This window comes from Musca domestica, unplaced genomic scaffold (genome assembly GCF_030504385.1).
Source record: "Musca domestica strain aabys unplaced genomic scaffold, Musca_domestica.polishedcontigs.V.1.1 1154, whole genome shotgun sequence".
NCBI classification, from domain to species: Eukaryota; Metazoa; Arthropoda; class Insecta; order Diptera; family Muscidae; genus Musca; species Musca domestica.
In genome coordinates this window covers 1-20,237 of record NW_026712146.1, presented here as the reverse complement: position 1 = coordinate 20,237, position 20,237 = coordinate 1, and the positions used below count along the sequence as shown (strand labels likewise).

Sequence of the window (20,237 nt, the reverse complement as noted above, 5' to 3'; positions counted from 1 at the left end):
CAAGAGATATTGAGCCTGCCGTATCTTCAAAGATTAAATTTTGAAAACTTACAACACATCGATGTCGTGAAGAACAGGACATTAACCTGTCCAGCGGTCTCTGGACTTATAAGCATTATTTTAATCATCAGTCTTTATTTTTCATTCAAATTGTGTCGAAGACGAACAGTAAAACGCGATGTTATTGAAGCTGTCATTGATAGCTACAAAAGACCCGAGGACGGCCCTTACTTAAGTAGTGGAGGAGTTAACACAATCTCCATTGTCCCACCCTAATACTTTGGTCAAACGATGGCGAACTATAATAATATTGCAATGCAACACTCCACACGAGGCACAGTGTCAGCAATTATATTCATCATCATTGCTTAGCCAACACCAAACATACGAGCATTTACTCAACGTATTGCAATATAATACTCCACAAAAAGGCGCAGAGTCAGCAGTAGAAAACAATAATTATAAGTTTATTCATAGCTTTAAGTATCTTAATAAGTTAGTTTGATAAGAGAACTGGAATAAAGAAGGTGTAACAACACCATACAAATACCCAAAATACTTAACTTATATGTGTGCCAAGCGGCTGACCGACTAAGCAACAATATTAACCGTATGATTTCTGTTGCGGAGCAGTGTAAATAAAAAGAAGGAAATAAAACACGGTAAAATTAATATTTTTGAAATTAAAAAATTGGCGGTTTTATTATGTTATTATATTAGTCGAATAACTAATATAATTTTACCTTTTTGTACAATTGGTGTTGCAGCGATGTTGTTAGGACGAAGATCCGTAAAACAAGTGAAGAAAAAACAACGAGAAAGCCAAGATGTCTCAAGAGACGCGCAAATTGACAGATAATACTCGTTAGAATTTGCCATCGCTAACTTTGAACGAAAGTTCAAAGTTGAATAAAATGGTATGATGGCAAATTATTAGAAATAATGACGAGTTGCATTTTAGGCTTAGATTTAATTGTAAATTAAACATTACCGCCGCCCTTGAAACATCTAGGTATGTTACAACAATAATGCTTAGATCTAAAGATTAAAATACAAATAAATGAAAGGTATAACCGTCAATTTTTTGAGCATTCTTTATTCAGTTTTTTTATTTATTTATTTTTTTTCAATTTTTTCAAAAACAAGTGATGGTCGATGAACCATCAAGGCAATAGAAGATTGCCTTCAACAAATTTTAGACCATGGGTCTCGATTTAGGCCGATCATCTCGGGCAACTTCACAGTGGGCAAGGACCGGATACCACCCAACCAAAGATAGTAAGTTGAGCCCAAGGGAACCCTGGGCTCGAATGGGTTTGAGATTTTATCACCTTCGGGTACACATCTGGACCAAGAATTAGTGCGATGTGAGCGGACTTGTAGAATTCGGGATCTGCTAGTTGCATCCCAGCATAGTGGTCCTTTATTAGGTCTGGAGCAGATTGCGCAGGAGTGACCACATGTCTCAAGGGCATGCTTAGTGCGGATACACGAAGCAGCTGCGTCTGGTCGTGAAAAGACTGTAAAGTCAGTTGGCAGAACAAATCCTGGCCAACGTTTAAGGAGCTGAGCTGGAGTTTACTAGTCAGCGTTGAGCAAATTCGACTATGTCCAGCACAAGGATCCAATAGCGCTCGAACTGGTACTTTTCGGTCCGGAAGAACAATTTGTACCACCATTGTAGGCCCCAGAGTCACAATGGGCTGTATGGACTGAACTATCGGACGGACGGCGCCCGAAGGGGCGGACGATATCGGATGAGAGCGAACAGACGGACGTTTAGCAGAGGTCTTTATTTTAGCGGACGAAATTGAATTGGACGAGGGCGACGAATTAAATGCACGAGACGTATAGTCTCTACTACCCGAAGGGCGGACTTTTCCATGTAATATTTGGTTGGAGTGAAGAAGTGTGTGGTGGTTACTGCCACACTTCTTGCATCGTCGAATACTGAAGCAATCTCTGAGAATGTGGGACCGAGTCAAGCAATTCGAACAGAAGTTATTCTGGACCACAAAACGAATCTTTTTCTCACAAGGAAGCTTGTGAAAATCAGGACAATCCTTCAAGAAATGCCTCTGCATACACATTAGGCATTTCGGACCCTGAGGACGATTAGGTCCTGCCACTGGTCGATTACAACAAGGAATTGTGGCTGTACTATTTGTAGGTTGTTCATCCCTGGCGTGTGCAAGCTCCCGATGGGGAGACGCCGAAGGAATAGTCCAAGTTGAAGCAGAACAAGCTCGTGCAATCTCCCGATGAGGAGAAGCGGGTCCTACTTCTTCGATATTGGGCAGAAGTACCGGAAGGGTGTCAACCGCCATTTGGGACGAAAATCCCGGATTGGTCACAACAGTTGCCGTGCAATTCTCCTGATGAGGAGAGACAACCGATGCGGTGCTGGGGAGAGCCACAGTTGCTGTGCTATTCTCCCGATGAGGAGAAGCAACCATCTTCTTGTCAGCCGATGGGCTGGTTTGGCAGGCTTGAAGACCCGGAGCAGACTCCTGATTAGGAGCTTCTATAATCTCTTTAAAAGCCGAGTCTTGTGATCCTAAAGGAGCCACATTGTTGTCTTCAAACTCTCTCTCTTCATCCGACATTGGGATGTTGTCATCCACAATTGGGAGGGAAGCGGCCATCGTGCTCAAGTTTTCCATATCTGCGAAAAAATGGAGATGGCGCAGTGAAGAGAGAACAACTATCTATTCTTGGTCGGTCAGAATGACAAGCTTAACTACGGGTCGTTTTACGATACCGTTTTCCGTTTTCACGTCCGCGACTCTAACATGACCGTCGATTCCCGGATAGACTTTAACGACGCGACCGAGTTTCCACGAAGTGGGAGGTAGTTGTTCATGTCGAAGAACTACTAAATCATCCGTTTGAATATCGCGTTGCGGAAATTTCCACTTATAGCGATGGTGGAGGCTCTTTAAATATTCATCTTTCCACCGAAGGCAGAATTGTTGAGAGAGCGCTTTCAGTTTTCGATACCGGTTCACGATATCCAAAGGAGATTCGTTTATGATAGGCTCTGGGGGAGCAAGGATTGGAGACCCGACAAGAAAATGTCCAGGCGTAAGCGCCACCATATCATCAAGACTATCATTCATAGGACAGAGAGGACGAGAATTTAAACAAGCTTCTATTCTCGTTAGTATTGTCGAAAACTCTTCAAATGTAAATTTAAGATTTTTAGTAATTTTTCTAAAATGAGTTTTGAAGCTTTTGACAGCAGCTTCCCAGAGTCCACCCATATGTGGAGCTCCGGCAGGGTTAAACTTCCAGGAAAGCTCCTGGTATTGAAATTTACAACGAAGTTTATTACGGATGTCATTTAATGCAAGTTTGAATTCTCGTTCTAACTCTCGAGATGCACCAATGAAATTGGTACCATTATCCGAGAAGATAGTCTTGGGACATCCACGGCGTGAAATAAACCTATAAAAGGCTGCTAAAAATGTTTCCGTGGATAAATCAGAAGATGGTTCTAAATGAATTGCTTTCGTAGAAAAGCACACAAAAACGCAAACATAACCTTTTGTAATTTTGCAATATCTACCTGTAAAGGATTTGATATCAAATGGTCCAGCGAAATCGATACCTGTAGTAGAGAAAGGTCTGGACAAAATAGTTCTCTCCGGAGGAAGAGATGCCATGATTTGTGTACATGTACGTTTTTTCGCTAAAATGCATATTTTACAGTGCCTTATGGTTTTTCTAATCAACGAAGTAGCACGAGGAATCCAATATTCCAGACGAAGAATGCGAAGCATTAATTGGTTTCCTCCGTGCATAGACTCTATGTGAATTTGTTCCAACAAAAGTTCTGCGAATCTACTATGGTATGGTAACAAAATTGGATGACGTTCAGAAGTGGAAAGAGTTGGACACTGTGCAAGGCGTCCATTTAAGCGCATTACCCCTGTTTCATCCAGAAATGGATTTAAGGATAAAATTGAACTCTTCGAATTGAGTGGCTTTTTGTGTAGTAACGCATAGTATTCCTCAGAATAGAATGATTTTTGAGCTAAAGCAGCCAGACGGAATTTGACTGCTTGGATTTCAGCATTAGTGGGGGTGGAACCTTCAAACTGATATTTGCCTCGATGAGCTGAATGTGTATTATGGAAAAACCTTAGAATACATGCAATGGCGCGGAGCGCCGTATCTATGGAAGAGAATCGATTTAAGATATCTTCATAGTTTTGTATAAAAGTTACATGACTTTTAACTGGGCGAAGTTCGACAACAGTATCAAGCGAAACGTTTTGAATATTCCAAGTTGAACTATCAAGACCTAGCCATTGTGGCCCATGCCACCAAATTTGTGATGAAGCCAACTCCGAAGGAGAAAGCCCCCGACTGCCTAAGTCTGCAGGATTGTCCTCAGACCGAACGTGGAACCACTTATTTTGCCCAACATTCTCCTGAATACGACAGACCCTATTTGCTACGAAAGTAGACCATGTTGATGGCGTTTTTTGAAGCCAAGAAAGCACAATTGTTGAATCTGTCCAGCAATAAATTTTGTTAAAAGAAATATCAATCTCGTTTAGAATGCCTTTTAGAAGTTCGGATGCCAGCACTGCACCGCATAATTCTAAACGAGGTAAAGAAATAGATTTGAGCGGAGCTACTTTTGTTTTACATGATAGAAGATTTGTGAAAATGGTGCCATTTGAATCTATAACACGAATGTAAGCTACCCCCGCGTATGCCTTTTCTGAGGCATCAGAAAAGACATGAAGTTCGACTTGGGAATTCGGAGAATATTGGACCCAACGAGGAATAGAAATCGAATTGACGTCAAGATAGGATTCAACGAATTTCTGCCATTCACGTTCCGTCGAAGACGGAAGCGAATCATCCCACCCAATGTTGTCGAGCCAGATACGTTGCATAATTATTTTTGCGACCACTATAACTGGTCCTAGCCATCCAACTGGATCAAATAATTTTGCGATAGTTGACAAAACTTCCCGCTTAGTATATTTGGACCGATGTTCCAGCGCGTTTACACTGAAATAAAAATGGTCCAGCTGTGCATTCCAACGAATACCCAGCGGTTTTGAACTGCTAGCTTCTACGAAAGTTAGAAGCTGAGCGTCGTAAAGATGATCTGAAGGAAGTGGTTGTAAAATACTGCGATCATTGGCTGTCCATTTACGTAATTCAAATTTTGCGGAAGATAGAGCACCAATTAGTTGGTCTCTAGATTTGTGCGCTGTCTCCAAATCGTGATAGCCGGTTAAGACGTCATCTACGTACATGCACTTCCGAAGGATATGTGCAGCTAATGGAAATTCATTTTCTGTGTCATCGGCCAATCGCAGTAAGGTCCGAATGGCAAGATATGGAGCACAATTTACTCCGAATGTTACGGTTTGAAGTTCAAAATCTTGAACCGGCTTGTTGGGAGAATCCCGAAAAACAATTCTTTGGAGGGGGGTGTGAGCAGGATCTACTCTAATTTGTCTGTACATTTGTGTTATGTCGCAGTTAAAAACAAATTTGAAAAGTCTCCATCTTAGAATAAGGAGGACTAAATCCAACTGAAGAGTTGGGCCGACATAAAGAATATCATTTAGACTATTCCCATTAGAAGTCTTGTTTGAGGCATTGAAAACCACACGCAATTTAGTTGTTTGTTTATCCGGATTAATAACCGGATGGTGAGGTAGGTAGCAAACCGTAGAGCTTGCTGACGAAGTCGAAACCAGTCTCATGTGGTCTAATTCTAAATATTCCCGGACTACCCCATCGTACATGGTTTTAATTTGTGGTTTTCTAATGAGGGAAGCCTCATTACGGAAAAATTGACGTAAACAATTGGTCCTGGAATGACCAAGCTGACCTGAGAATTCTGGTATAATGGGAAGTTTGACAATATATCTGCCATCTGAGTCCCGACACGTTGTATTTTTGTAATTTTCCTCACAAAACTTGTCCGAAGGAGACAGAATTGCGCGCTTTGGGGGTTCTTCCAATTCCCAGAATCGAAGAAGTGTCTTGTTAAGATTATCTTCGGAATAATTTATTGTGGTAGTTAATACCGTTATGTTGGAAGAGGGAATTGGACCAGTAATGATCCAGCCAAAAACAGTATTTTGAGCCATTAATGACCCTAAAATGTTGGATTGAATTCCTCGAAGAAGAATTCTAGGATATAAATCAGCGCCTAGGAGTAGATCAACTGATCTAGATTCATAGAAATTTCTATCAGCCAAACGAATATTTGGCAAACGGGAAATTAAGTCACCACCAAGTGAAAAAGATGGTAAATTGCCAGAAATAGCGGGAACCACTAATGCTGACAATTCCATGAATATTGATGTATCGATAGGAGAACCTATGCATAACGAACACAATTTGCCTGATGTAGTGGAGAAGGTTTGGTTAATGCCAGAAATAGTAGCTTGTGTCGACGTAGTAGAAATACCAAGACGACGTTGTAAGTTTTCAGTAATGAAGGAAGCTTCAGAAGCTGGGTCAATTAAGGCACGAGCAGGGTATGTTATACCTTGATGAATTAAATGAACCATTGCTGTACCTAAAATAACATTTTTGTTGTGCGAAATATGATACACTTGCCTATTGGCAGAGTGCGATACACCTGACGAAGTCGAGGGAAGATTTGGATTCGCATTGCTAGATTGGGAAGAAGGTTGGTTTGAAATCGACCTCGGAGAAGTCGTTGATGGAACGGGAAATGCAGTATTGGACATCGCACGATGTAAAAGAGTGTGATGCCGCTTGTTGCATTTGCCGCAGTTATGTTTACTTACACATTTTTTGACCTCATGACCAATCGTAAGACAATTAATACAACAATTGAACCGTTTGAGTACTGAAAAGCGACCTTCTACTGATAATTTGTTGAATTCTGGACACAAACGCAAAGGATGAACAGATTTCGGACAAAGAACGCACACTCTACCTGAAGGACCATGAGAAGAATTAACAGAAGGAGCTGTCTTCGTAAAATGAGCTCGCACCTTCTTTTCAGATTTCTAGAGGAATCTATGCCACGAATATCTCGGAGACACGTAAGGGTTTGAATCCGTTCCGTAAGGAAATGATCCAAATCCTTCCAAGATGACAATACCGATTTGTTTTTGACCGTCTGTTCCCACAATGAGACGGTGTTTTTAGGTAATCTTTGTATGCATAAAAAGACTAATATGGGATCCCAATCGTTCGTAGAAACGTCGTAGATCGCCATAGCCGATATGCATCCATTGATTGCCCGCTGAAGATTTTTTAAACCCGAAGATGACTCATTGTCAAGAACCGGAAGATCAAAAAGTAATTTAAGTTGATTGTTAACTAATATACGGACATTGTCATATGCCTCCTTCAATGCTTGCCACGCTAAATCAAAACTTCTATGCGTCAAAGGGAACTTTGAAATAACATCTTTCGCTTCACCACTAGTTTTTTTCAACAAGTAACATAGTTTTTCAATGTTACTAAGGCGGCTGTTGTTGATATAAACCGCCGAAAAAAGATCTCTGAATGTAGGCCACGAAAGAAAGTCACCATTAAAAACATCAATATCGCAAGGCGGAAGATTTAAACTATGCATGACATTGTCATTTGAAGCGAAAACTTCAATTGACCTTCCCGTTTGGTGTGAAACACCAGACAACGAGAGAATATCATCAGGATGGGAGGCATCTCTTCTAGGAGTACTAGAGAAGTTGGAATTCAAATTCGAAGGAGGATTTGTTTGGGATAAATGATCAGAGTTTGAACGTAGAGATTGGATTGAAGAAGAATTGGAGGGCTTTTGCGAAGCACGAAGCTGATCCAATTTTCTATTGGTTGATGCAATTACGTTGACATATGCCTTAAATGCAGCATTATATTTACTTTGTGCTGATTCGAGGTCCGTTTCTTGGTCCTCGCCAGCAAGTTTGATTGACGTAAGGCATTTGTCATACGTATCTTTCACTTTATCCCAAAGCGACTTAGCTTCAGAAGATTGAACTTCAAGAATGTAAATATCGAGATCTTCATCTCGAAGAGCATTGAAGCTGCTTTCGAATTGAATGATAGCATCAGTTGATCTGATAAAATAATCAAGTGTAGAAAGTGACATCTTGAATAATCAAAAAAGTTTTACTGGATGAAAATCAAGTAAAATGGATACAAAATGTTTTTCAATTTTATAGAAACTTCAAAATTTCAAGTAAATGATTTTATTTGTTAGCGAATACTAACAATTGCAACACCAAAACAAAGAATATTACTTTTTAAGCGAAGCTTTAAAAAGAAAACAATTGATATAAATGAGAAAAAATATAAAATACTCTTTCTCGATGTAGTGAAAATCGTATATATTTTCACTGTGTATCGAATAATACACGTTGTTTTGTTTATATGTATCGAAGAATACTGCAAATTAAGTTATGTGTATTGAATAATACACGAGAAAATTATTTCCGAAAAGAAATAATTTAAAAAACAAGAATAAATTACCCAAAAAATCGCAAAAAATCTGTAAATTTTTTTTTTCTTGAATTTATGACCAAATGTAGGGTGCACGGACTGTAAAATGCACGCTACAAACCAAAATCGCAATCAAGAATGAATAAAATATTATTATAAATATTTAAATATTCAAAAAAGTATATAAAAATCGTTTTATAATATATAATAACGAATATTATTATAGCAAAATACAAAACGACCGAATGTAGGGTGAATTCATTACGAAATAGTTAATTTCCAACAGAACCGTTAAAACTTTTAAGAAAAATTAAAATTTTTGAAAAAAAAATATTTTTTAATTTTGGTCCGAACGGACCTAATAAACAATTTTCACTTTTTGTAATGAACACACCTATTACACGGTGTGGTGGTTACTGACTACCTAACACAAGTCAGTCAACCACAAGCATACAGCACTGATATGTGATCGTATTGTTGTTGTTGTACTAACCACTAGTATGTTGTTATTGTAATTTGAATTCTCTTTTGTGTTGAAAAACACAAAAGCACCAATCACAACAACAATGTAAATCACAGATCACTGCTTATTTATTTGCACCACACTTTTTATTTCTTTTTACGCGTATATCGTAAATAAGAGCGAATATGTGCAAATGTATTATGAGTGTAATATTCTTGAAGAGAATTATTACACACAATGAGAAACCGGCACTGTTGGAAATTACGAAAAAGCGAATTACCGACGGACGGACACTTAAGCAAACGAAACGAACGACCGTAGTTAAGCGCTGTATTTGTTTTTGTATTGAATTTAATATTTTATTTGAGAATATTTTTTTTATTGAACACTCGCGTATGCTCACTAAAAATGACGGTACGTACCTTTTAGTGATGTATAGATGAATTTATGAAAATAAATGATGATGAAGATGAGTGTTCAGATGATGCGAGAGTTGATGATGGTTGTTTGCTGTTGAAGTCAAACCCTTTGAATAAAAAAGGAACCAGATTAGTTGTTGTTGCTGGAAAGCCCGTATCCGGCTCGAAGGACCAAAAATGTTACAAACCAAAATCGCAATCAAGAATGAATAAAATATTATTATAAATATTTAAATATTCAAAAAAGTATATAAAAATCGTTTTATAATATATAATAACGAATATTATTATAGCAAAATACAAAACGACCGAATGTAGGGTGAATTCATTAACGAAATAGTTAATTTCCAACAGAACCGTTAAAACTTTTAAGAAAAATTAAAATTTTTGAAAAAAAAATATTTTTTAATTTTGGTCCGAACGGACCTAATAAACAATTTTCACTTTTTGTAATGAACACACCTATTACACGGTGTGGTGGTTACTGACTACCTAACACAAGTCAGTCAACCACAAGCATACAGCACTGATATGTGATCGTATTGTTGTTGTTGTACTAACCACTAGTATGTTGTTATTGTAATTTGAATTCTCTTTTGTGTTGAAAAACACAAAAGCACCAATCACAACAACAATGTAAATCACAGATCACTGCTTATTTATTTGCACCACACTTTTTATTTCTTTTTACGCGTATATCGTAAATAAGAGCGAATATGTGCAAATGTATTATGAGTGTAATATTCTTGAAGAGAATTATTACACACAATGAGAAACCGGCACTGTTGGAAATTACGAAAAAGCGAATTACCGACGGACGGACACTTAAGCAAACGAAACGAACGACCGTAGTTAAGCGCTGTATTTGTTTTTGTATTGAATTTAATATTTTATTTGAGAATATTTTTTTTTATTGAACACTCGCGTATGCTCACTAAAAATGACGGTACGTACCTTTTAGTGATGTATAGATGAATTTATGAAAATAAATGATGATGAAGATGAGTGTTCAGATGATGCGAGAGTTGATGATGGTTGTTTGCTGTTGAAGTCAAACCCTTTGAATAAAAAAGGAACCAGATTAGTTGTTGTTGCTGGAAAGCCCGTATCTCGGTTCGAAGTGACCAAAAATGTTGCGGAGCAGTGTAAATAAAAAGAAGGAAATAAAACACGGTAAAATTAATATTTTTGAAATTAAAAAATTGGCGGTTTTATTATGTTATTATATTAGTCGAATAACTAATATAATTTTACCTTTTTGTACAATTGGTGTTGCAGCGATGTTGTTAGGACGAAGATCCGTAAAACAAGTGAAGAAAAAGCAACGAGAAAGCCAAGATGTCTCAAGAGACGCGCAAATTGACAGATAATACTCGTTAGAATTTGCCATCGCTAACTTTGAACGAAAGTTCAAAGTTGAATAAAATGGTATGATGGCAAATTATTAGAAATAATGACGAGTTGCATTTTAGGCTTAGATTAATTGTAAATTAAACAATTTCTATGGCTGTACCTATTTTATATGTATTTTTGGGGGTGATTTGTGAAAAATATTTAAAATATTAAAAATGCAATTTTGTAAAAATTTAACAATTTTAAAATTTCAATTATACCAATCGATGGGGAATTTGATGCACATTAAAATGACACCGCACAACAATATTTTATTTTTAACAATAATTCAAAAAATTATTTTGATTTTTCTTATTTTCAATTTTCCGTCGGCAAAACAATATTTGCAAACTAGACGAAGGGGCGGGGTAAAGACGGCCACAAAGAATATCAACGACACGATTGTTGTTGTTTTTACACAATTTGTTTCGATATTTTTTTTTTCTCTTCAAGAATATATTTATTTAAATTCACTTGCACTTTTTTCACTGTACGTACCTGGTTGTTTTTGATGGAAACACGACGATGATGATAAGGAGATGATGTGGTGGACTGTATCGATGGTGATGATGATGTTTATTCGTTGCAATTAGAAGAAAAAAAACGATTACTTATTTTTCCAACAGGTCGTTCGTAATTCGGTACGAATGGACGAATGTTTGCGCCAATGCGGGGAAATATGCAAAGCTCAAATCAATAAATAAATAAAAAACAGAATAGGGGGATTTTAGTTCTAAAGAATAATGGCAAAGGCCGTGTTTATTAATAATCATAATAATAATTAATAATTGGTAAGACAGATTACCTGGTTTGCACAATATCGGGGAGCGCGACTTCGTACCGAGATATAGAAGAGACGAGTGTCAAATTCCATGATCATAACATGAAGGAAGGTGGAGGCTTTGGCGCATTCGCCACTCGTTGAAATCTGTTTACATTTACGTTGATAGATCTAAACGAATCATTTACAAATTAATAACGCGTTAACCCATTTTTAACGTTACAAAATAATAATTACCAATCTAAATTAAACAAGAGGTATTATCATTAAAAAAATAAGAACGTTGCACAATTGTTAAAATTCTTTACAAAGACGTTCTACAACGTACAACAAAAAAGTGGAAAAATTGTACAAAAACATACACATACATAATAAAAACTTATATGCTAATATTTGTACTTAAACCTTAGAATCTAATGAAATAAAACTGAATTATTATTAAAGTGTACAAATTTAAAAACTAAATGAAATAAAACCTATAATAAATTATACCAATCTTAAACCTAGTTATCCTAAAACCTAAGTTGCTCCTCCATGAAATTAATAAAGAAACCAGTTGAAATAATAAAAAAACCAAACTATGCCTTATAATTTAAGAAGGCTCAAAAGCAAAAAAGGAAGGCCTAGAAACAAAGAATGAGAAAGTTAACTTATTTGTGCACAATGCGAGAAATTTTGCCATTTTGGGTTTCAAGTATACCATTTTTATACGATTGCCTTGAACTTTGTGACGGTTAATTAGCCGACCGAGCCGCCATCCATTCGGGGTTAACGAGTCCCGTTTAATATATCCTCCCGGTTTCAGTATAGTATCCATATAATGGTTCTTGCTAATATTCGGTATTTGAATGGTTTTAGCCAAATTTTTTTAAGGATTTGTCTAAAATTTGTATTTGTAGTTTTTTAATCTTAGCCACGTTTACAAACGAAATTGTTTCAGGTTTGGTATTTAAGAATAGCAATATATAAAATTATTTGTAGCATAATATTGTCTACATGGGTTTCCGTTTTGGAATGGCACCCATATAACGACTCCACCCATTTTATGTTTTTTATCGTCAAGTTCGTCAAGGAAAAATACACGACAGCATGATAGCTGATTCAGGCCAATCAACCAACGACGACTTCGGCAGATCTAGTTGATAATCGTATATACTAATTCCGCAAGCAGAAGAGCCACACAGAGCTACAAACGATGCAATGACATCTTCAACGGTGCAACCTTAGATTTGCCCATAAGCAAGTTTGAGTAAACGCAACTTCCAACTTCACTCTTCAATACAATGTTGATGTATATGAGTTGCAGAAACCATTCAATTATATTTTGCAATCTGGAGGGTAATTGGCGGAACGAGACATAACTATTTAAATAATACGCTTTGAATTAGCGTCATCCACATGAAAGAATGTTCGATAATTATAATTATTGGTTTCTCTTCAATTGAGCATACGATCTCGTCATTTGGGTAAAAAATGTTTTTGTCATAGGAGTTAATTTTAAAATAACTCATCGGGAGAATATCCCAGACGAAAACCAAAGGAACTAATGAGAATTGATGGATCTTTCCGAAACCTAGCTATTCCCAGCCTTACCTCCTGGTAACATTACCATCTTTCTCCACTAATAAACAAAGCTTGATTTTACAAAAAAAAAAGGAACAATATGGGATTAAGCCTGAATATATTGCAAAATCAAAATGCTTTACCGGAATTCGACTTTTACAGACAGAAAGTTGCTTATATATGTTCGCGTCTCCTATTTTCAGTGCCTTCCTATATTCTGTATTTTGATGATCTAACCTGCATTTCATATGAAGAACATTGGCTGTGCAGATCCACGTCTTCATATAAGAGGCATATAATTACTAGTAAAACCCGAGTTTATTTCACTGAATTAACAATTTGGAATCAATAGAACCACGTAAAAGTCTCCGTTCTGAAGTAGGGAGATCAATAAGTTTTTAAGCGTTGTTTATAAGGGGGAGGTTTCATCTGTATTCCAATGCAACCCTCTGAGAGCAAATACGAGAAATTGTGTTTGGACATATTCGATTTTATTTGAATAGCATTTTAATAAGAGCTCCATAATACACAACCATATCTAATGTAGGCCGAACCAGACTTACAAACAAGCGTTTAGTCATATACGGATCGTCAAATCCTTAGACCATCGTTTTATAAACCCTAATATTGATTTCGCTTTGTTGACACAAGACTCGATGTGCAAATTGAAGCGCAGTTTACCATCTAAAATAACGCAAGATCAATAAAATAGCCAACATTATCCAGTTTGAAAGATCCTATTAAGTAGTCAAGGAAAACGGTCGTGATTTCGATCTATATAATTATACCCTACACCACAAGGTGGTCAGGGTATTATGTCTTTGTACATTTGTTTGTAACAGGCAAAAGGAAACGAGATAGACCCATAGTTCCTTTGATGATCTGCATAGAATCACATTCTGAGTCGATTTATGCATGTCCGTCCGTCCGCCTGTCCGCCCGTCTGTCCATGTATTTTTGTAAATAACGTACAGTTCGCATTTATTGTCCTATCCAGATGAAATTTTGCACAAATCATTTGTTTAGCCCAAGGACGAACCCTATTCAAATTTGAGATAATCGGTCAAAATTGAGATATAGCTCCCATATATAACTTTGACCGATTTGCCTTTTATTGTGCACCAAACGTGTAATATCAGTCCGAATAGTATGGAATTTTGCACGTACGATCAGATTGGACATGAAAATAAGTATGCCAAATTTGATCGGAATCGTTTCAGATATAGCTATAGCTCCCATATATATTGTTCATCCGATTTGTTATTTTGTCCTCCGCAGCCGTAATATGCATTCTGTAACAACAATATTTGGGGAAATATATCAAATACAGCTCAGAAATACATTTGCAAAATTTTATCGAGATCGGTTCAGATTTGGATATAGCTCCCATATATATTTTTATCCGATTACCGATTTTTAAAAGATACAAATGCTTCGACATATTTAGTCCTTTGAACTTTAAATTATAATTATAATCATAGCGTGTGTGATTGAATTCTCCCACAAAAAACTTTTAATTGTTATGCGGAGCTCTACTAAATTAGCAAAGTGGTGTAGGGTATAATAAAGTTGGCCCCCCGACTTTAAAACTTTCCTTACTGGTTTTTTACACTTTTTGAGATAAAGCGACATTCCGCTAATATCAAACCATTTCACAAGAGAGTGTAGATAAATTTGTAAATATGCAAAGGTTTAACATCACCTGCGAATATTAAGATTTTAGACAAGTGAATTACCGACGGAAGATCATTTAAATATAAAACACAAGCAAAGGACCTAAATGACTACCTTGAGGAACACCAGAATGCACTTCAATGGTTCTAGAAATCATGAACAAAATGAGTTATTCTTCGTGCAACTAAAAGTTCAAAGAGTTTTGGGACTGCATTCAATTTTGCAATTCCCCTTTAATTTTCAATCACATTCCTACTACCAGATTTATGTAAAGGTACTACTCTAGATCTCCAAAACGAAGTCAGTGTTAAAGGAAAATATTTTACTTTTTTAATGCTATAAGAATAATTAGAATAAAAAGTATAAGTAGAGTAAGTTTTTTGAAAGAATTCAGTGAACATATCTGCAATTTCAACAGATGTAGAGCCCTCTTTATTACCAAGCTTCATACTGCCAGGGAATTGTCGGACTCTTACTTTTAAATTAACAAATTTGTAGAAAATTTGGGATTTGACTTAAAGTTCTTTTCATTTTAGGCAAATAGAGTGATTTTGTTGTCCAAAAAAGACGATAAAAATCGAATTCTAATGACCTACAATCGATGCAAGCCCAACGAAGACAATTTTCTCTATTAGTAATAAGATCAAACTATTTACCATTGAGACCAGCACATTTAAATGGGCATGTTTAGACACTCAGTTAAACATGTTTTATTATACTCTTTGTATAAACAATATGCTCAACCTTTAAATAAAATAAATGGAACGAAAAATTTAACACTTCACTACTGTGCACTAACACATTTAACGATTCTTGCTAATTTTAACTTTTAATTCACCGATACAGAAAAATAATTCATAATTTCTATCTGAAACAGAAAAAGTACGTCTTGATGCTCTTGTTGCCAGACTATTACCACGAAAAAGTCTATTTTCTCTAAGAAAAAAAAAAAATAAAATCACATTCCCCTCCATGGTGACGGAGCATGATGAACTCTTCTAGTTTTTGAATCAACCATTGTTTTCGGTATCACCAGAGAACCATTTTTTCACCCTGGTAGAGAAAGCTTGGGCCATGTCATCATAGGTCACACGTTTTAATTCAAATGCAGTCTTTCTGCACTGTTGGCCCTACATATAGTGTATCATTCTAGCTTTTCCCATCAACTGAGGGACACCAAGAATTGAAGACCACAATCGTAAATAAAGACAATCAGAGTTCCCAGAGACACATACTCCAAAACTACTTTGTTATATTCTGATTTTGTTCAGGTTTTCGAAATAACGCTGTCATCAGCGAAGAAGATATATGTTTTTTGAATTGCAAGTTTCAGCATATTTTTCATCTGACCATAGTTGTCGTCTTACGGAATATTTTCGCGCACCTTTAGTCCTCTAATGGCGCAACTTTCGCTCTAGAAATTTACTGAATTTGCCTGAATTTGACAGTTATCTTGTATCGACACTCTGGTGTAATGTGAAACCCTTTTTGAGTTAGGTCAAAATCCACCTAATAACCTATATTGAGCTAAAAGCGAACCAAGTACATTTTTTTACCCCGCTGATCAAGATTATCGGCTAAATATTACCACATAGTTGGATATCTACCATGTCACTCCTATAATATATTGAATCCGCAAAATCCATTTTCGTTAGTCTGTCAATTTTATACAAGGGCTGTGCTTCTAGGTCTAAGGAGAAAGACGTATATTTCATTGACCCATTGAGACGGAAGGTACTCTCTCGAACATTTTGTCAATGGCTCATCACCTAGACCAGAAATATCTGCAGAAACGGAAACAATTTCAAGTTTCAACAGTTTGAATTCTAGCCGCAAAAAGGTGTCGTCCGAAAAAAAAAAATTCTTTCAACGCACGTGCACGGAATACAATGTTCACCGTTTGACGATTTTACTACACTGCTATATTCATTCAAAAATTTCTTAATAACTACTTATGATAATTTTGCCCAACCCAGCTTGGTATAAAGTGTGATAGGTCTATGCCCCATACCACCACGCATTTTAGGGGAGGTCATAAACATGCATAGCTATCTCACATGTGACAGCAAATATGCTATACTTGCTTATCATTCTGAATAAAGATTACATCCCGTAATCTAACTCTAACATACTATAACTCCTCTACTTAACAACAGTGATCACTTATCCGTAAACATCGGCTTTTTAACCCACCTATTTTAACTTTACAAACTACCAGAAAAGTGTTGGCTTGTTTATTGTTGCAAAATGGTCAGGCTTAATCCCTTTTTCTGTTGTTTTTATAAAAGCAACGCTTGTTTGTTAGTGGAGAACGATGGTAATGTTTACCTTCTGACTTGTTTGGTACATCCAATTTTATCTTAACTAAAACATTCTTCATATTAATTCTACAATTCCATAATAATTACATTGAGACTAAAGCCAATGATACCATTCTGATGAAAAGTCATCCCTCTCAAGTTCAGATTGTCCTTCTTCAATCAGCGATAGCTGAATAACTTCTATGACAAAAAACATTTTTTACCCAAGTGACGAGATCGTAAGCTCAATAGAAGAGGAACAAAAGAATTACATAAAACTAAAATTCTTTTGGAAAATCTTCTAAATCTTACAACCGCACTTATAAACATTTACATCTTTCTCCACTTGTTATGCTTTCGTTCAACCTGAACGAAGTAACATAACCATGTAAGTTTGTTTGTCTGTTACACAAAAACCCTTCGTCGACCGTGCCTGTGTCTATTAATAGAACAGTGTTTGGCTTGCTTGTTTGGATACCATAGTATTTTGTTGTTGCAAAATCGTCAGGCAAAATCCCATTATTGTTGTTTTTATAAAAACAACGTTTGTTTATGAGTGGAGAACGATGGTAATGTTTACCAGGGGGTAAGGCAGGGAATACCTAGGTTTCGGAAAGAGCCACCAATCCTCATCAGTTCCCTTGTTTCTTGTCTGGGATATTCTCCCCAGAGAACCCTTCGCACGGTCGCGAAGGGGTTTTTGTTGTAACAGAAAAAACAAACTTACATGGTTATGTTACTTCGTTCAGGTTGAACGAAAGCATACAAGTGGAGAAAGATGTAAATGTGATAAGTGCGGTTGTAAGATTTAGAAGATTTTCCAAAAGAATTTTAGTTTATGTAATTCTTTTGTTTCTCTTCTATTGAACTTACGATCTCGTCACTTGGGTAAAAAATGTTTTTTGTCATAGAAGTTATTTTTTAAAATAACTTCTGGGGAGAATATCCCAGACAAGAAACAAGGGAACTGATGAGGATTGGTGGCTCTTTCCGAAACCTAGGTATTCCCTGCCTTACCCCTGGTAAACATTACCATCGTTCTCCACTCATAAACAAACGTTGTTTTATAAAAACAACAATAATGGGATTTTGCCTGACGATTTTGCAACAACAAAATACTATGGTATCCAAACAAGCAAGCCAAACACTGTTCTATTAATAGACACAGGCACGGTCGACGAAGGGGTTTTGTTGTAACAGACAAAACAAACTTAAATGTTTATCTTACTTCGTTCAGGTTGAACGAAAGCATAACAAGTGGAGAAAGATGTAAATGTTTATAAGTGCGGTTGTAAGATTTAGAAGATTTTCCAAAAGAATTTTAGTTTTATGTAATTCTTTTGTTCTCTTCTATTGAGCTTACGATCTCGTCACTTGGGTAAAAAAATGTTTTTTGTCATAGAAGTTATTTTTAAAATTACTTCGGGAGAATATCCCAGACAAGAAACAAGGGAACTGATGAGGATTGGTGGTTCTTTCCGAAACCTAGGTATTCCTGCCTTACCCCCTGGTAAACATTACCATCGTTCTCCACTCATAAACAAACGTTGTTTTTATAAAAACGACAATAATAAGTTAATTTTTGTAAGATAAATTCAGTTCTAATTCAGTTCTAATTTGAATAAAGTATAAACCCAATAAACCCAAAAGTGTGTTTTATTTCATGGCGATCCTGCCAACAAACAAAAAAAAACTTAAAATCTACAAAAGTGGTGCACCATGTATAAGTGATTTCGGAAAATCTATATATATTAACGCTTAAACTATGGGCCGCAATACGGACCGGGCCAGCTCGTAAATATAAAATAGAAAAGAGAAAGAAAAATGCCTCGGTTTGTTAAAAAAAAAAAAAAACAAAGAAACAAGTGACTGACAGAAAGGAACGGCTCTAAAAAAAAAACTAATGAAATGATATGTCAACACAATTATAATAGTACATTTTCAGGTAACAAAACAGTAAAGAATGGAGCCTAAAACGTGTAAATTAATTAAACATACATGTTCGTTAGCTTGTTTTGCTGCAACTACCACTGTAATGGCGCAAGACGGGGCCCAGTGTCTGAACGGACCAACAACCAAAAGCAACCCAAACGTTGCCTACTAATGGCAAAACATCAATACATTATCGCAAATCAATACATTTGGAATTCCGTCTTCGGTTTGGTAATCTCAAACGTACCCAACTTAATCCCAAAGATTCCTGGCTATAGCTCAACGAAGTAGCGGAACTTTTAAATTTGGAGTTAGAGCGGGAACCGCATAACAGAACAAATCCTTACAACAACATCAGCAGCTACAGCAGTCACCTATTGTATCAGCGGATTAATTTTCATCCAGTTAAACACCACTTGAGGAGATTCCAATCTTACTTCTATGTATGTATTTATGCATATTTATATGTATATTAAACTGTAGTAAAAAAAAAACATTATGTATTAATAGGTGCGCTTTGCTACACCTTTGACTTTATACATAAAATTTTATATACGGAAATTTTGTGGATTTTAAATTTTATTAAAAGAAAAAAAATAAATATTTTAAGACATCTCTCTTATAATTTCACTCACATCTTAATGATTTATTGTTTCCATCTATTAATGTTCACATTATAACGGAAAAGTTATCCGACTATAGTGTTATACAGATACAAATTCCCCGGGGATTGTAGTGTAAAAATATTGAAAAGGCTAACAAAAAAAAATTTGCAAAAAAAACATTTAACTGGCTTATGTACTGAATTCTCAGACATTTTTGCTCTGGAAACCGATAAAATCTCAACTAATAATTTTATAAACAAGAGTTCCGAGTAGTGGATGATGCACCTGTTTATATAAAAAATTATAGAATTCCACATAGTCAAAAGGAAATCAAAGCTCAGATAACAATAATCAATACAAGATGATATTTAGAGCCATCATTTTCATGTTACAAAGTCCGGTATTATTATACCAAAGAAATCCCTTCCAGGTAACTCCGCAAAGAGATGGCGCTAGTTGTAGACTACAGACAAATTAATAAAAGGTTATAGCGGACAAATATCCCTTACGAAGAATCGAAGGTATTCCAGACCAACTAGTCGAGAAAAATATTTTCCTGGCTGGATCTAATGTCCTGTCTAGTTGTCATCAAAATAGAATTAAAAGAGGAGTCTAGGATATAACTCATTCTCCACGAATGAAGGATCA

General features: G+C 36.2%; 1 protein-coding gene across 1 annotated transcript; it reads right to left on the bottom strand.

Annotated features, from left to right (window-relative positions):
* Positions 1-668: 668 nt before the first annotated feature.
* Positions 669-9,466, bottom strand: LOC131807183 (uncharacterized). The gene is made up of 2 exons (XM_059132220.1): positions 9,346-9,466; positions 669-2,665 (listed from the first exon to the last, which is right to left on the bottom strand). The coding sequence occupies exon 2, from the start codon at positions 2,661-2,663 to the stop codon at positions 1,239-1,241; it is 1,425 nt and encodes a 474-aa protein (XP_058988203.1). The 5' UTR covers positions 2,664-2,665; positions 9,346-9,466; the 3' UTR covers positions 669-1,238.
* Between the last annotated feature and the right edge of the window lie 10,771 nt (positions 9,467-20,237).

What these genes read in the sequence shown, in the direction of transcription:
- LOC131807183 (XM_059132220.1), bottom strand. Translation starts at nt 2,663, where the DNA reads ATGGAAAACTTGAGCACGATGGCCGCTTCCCTCCCAATTGTGGATGAC.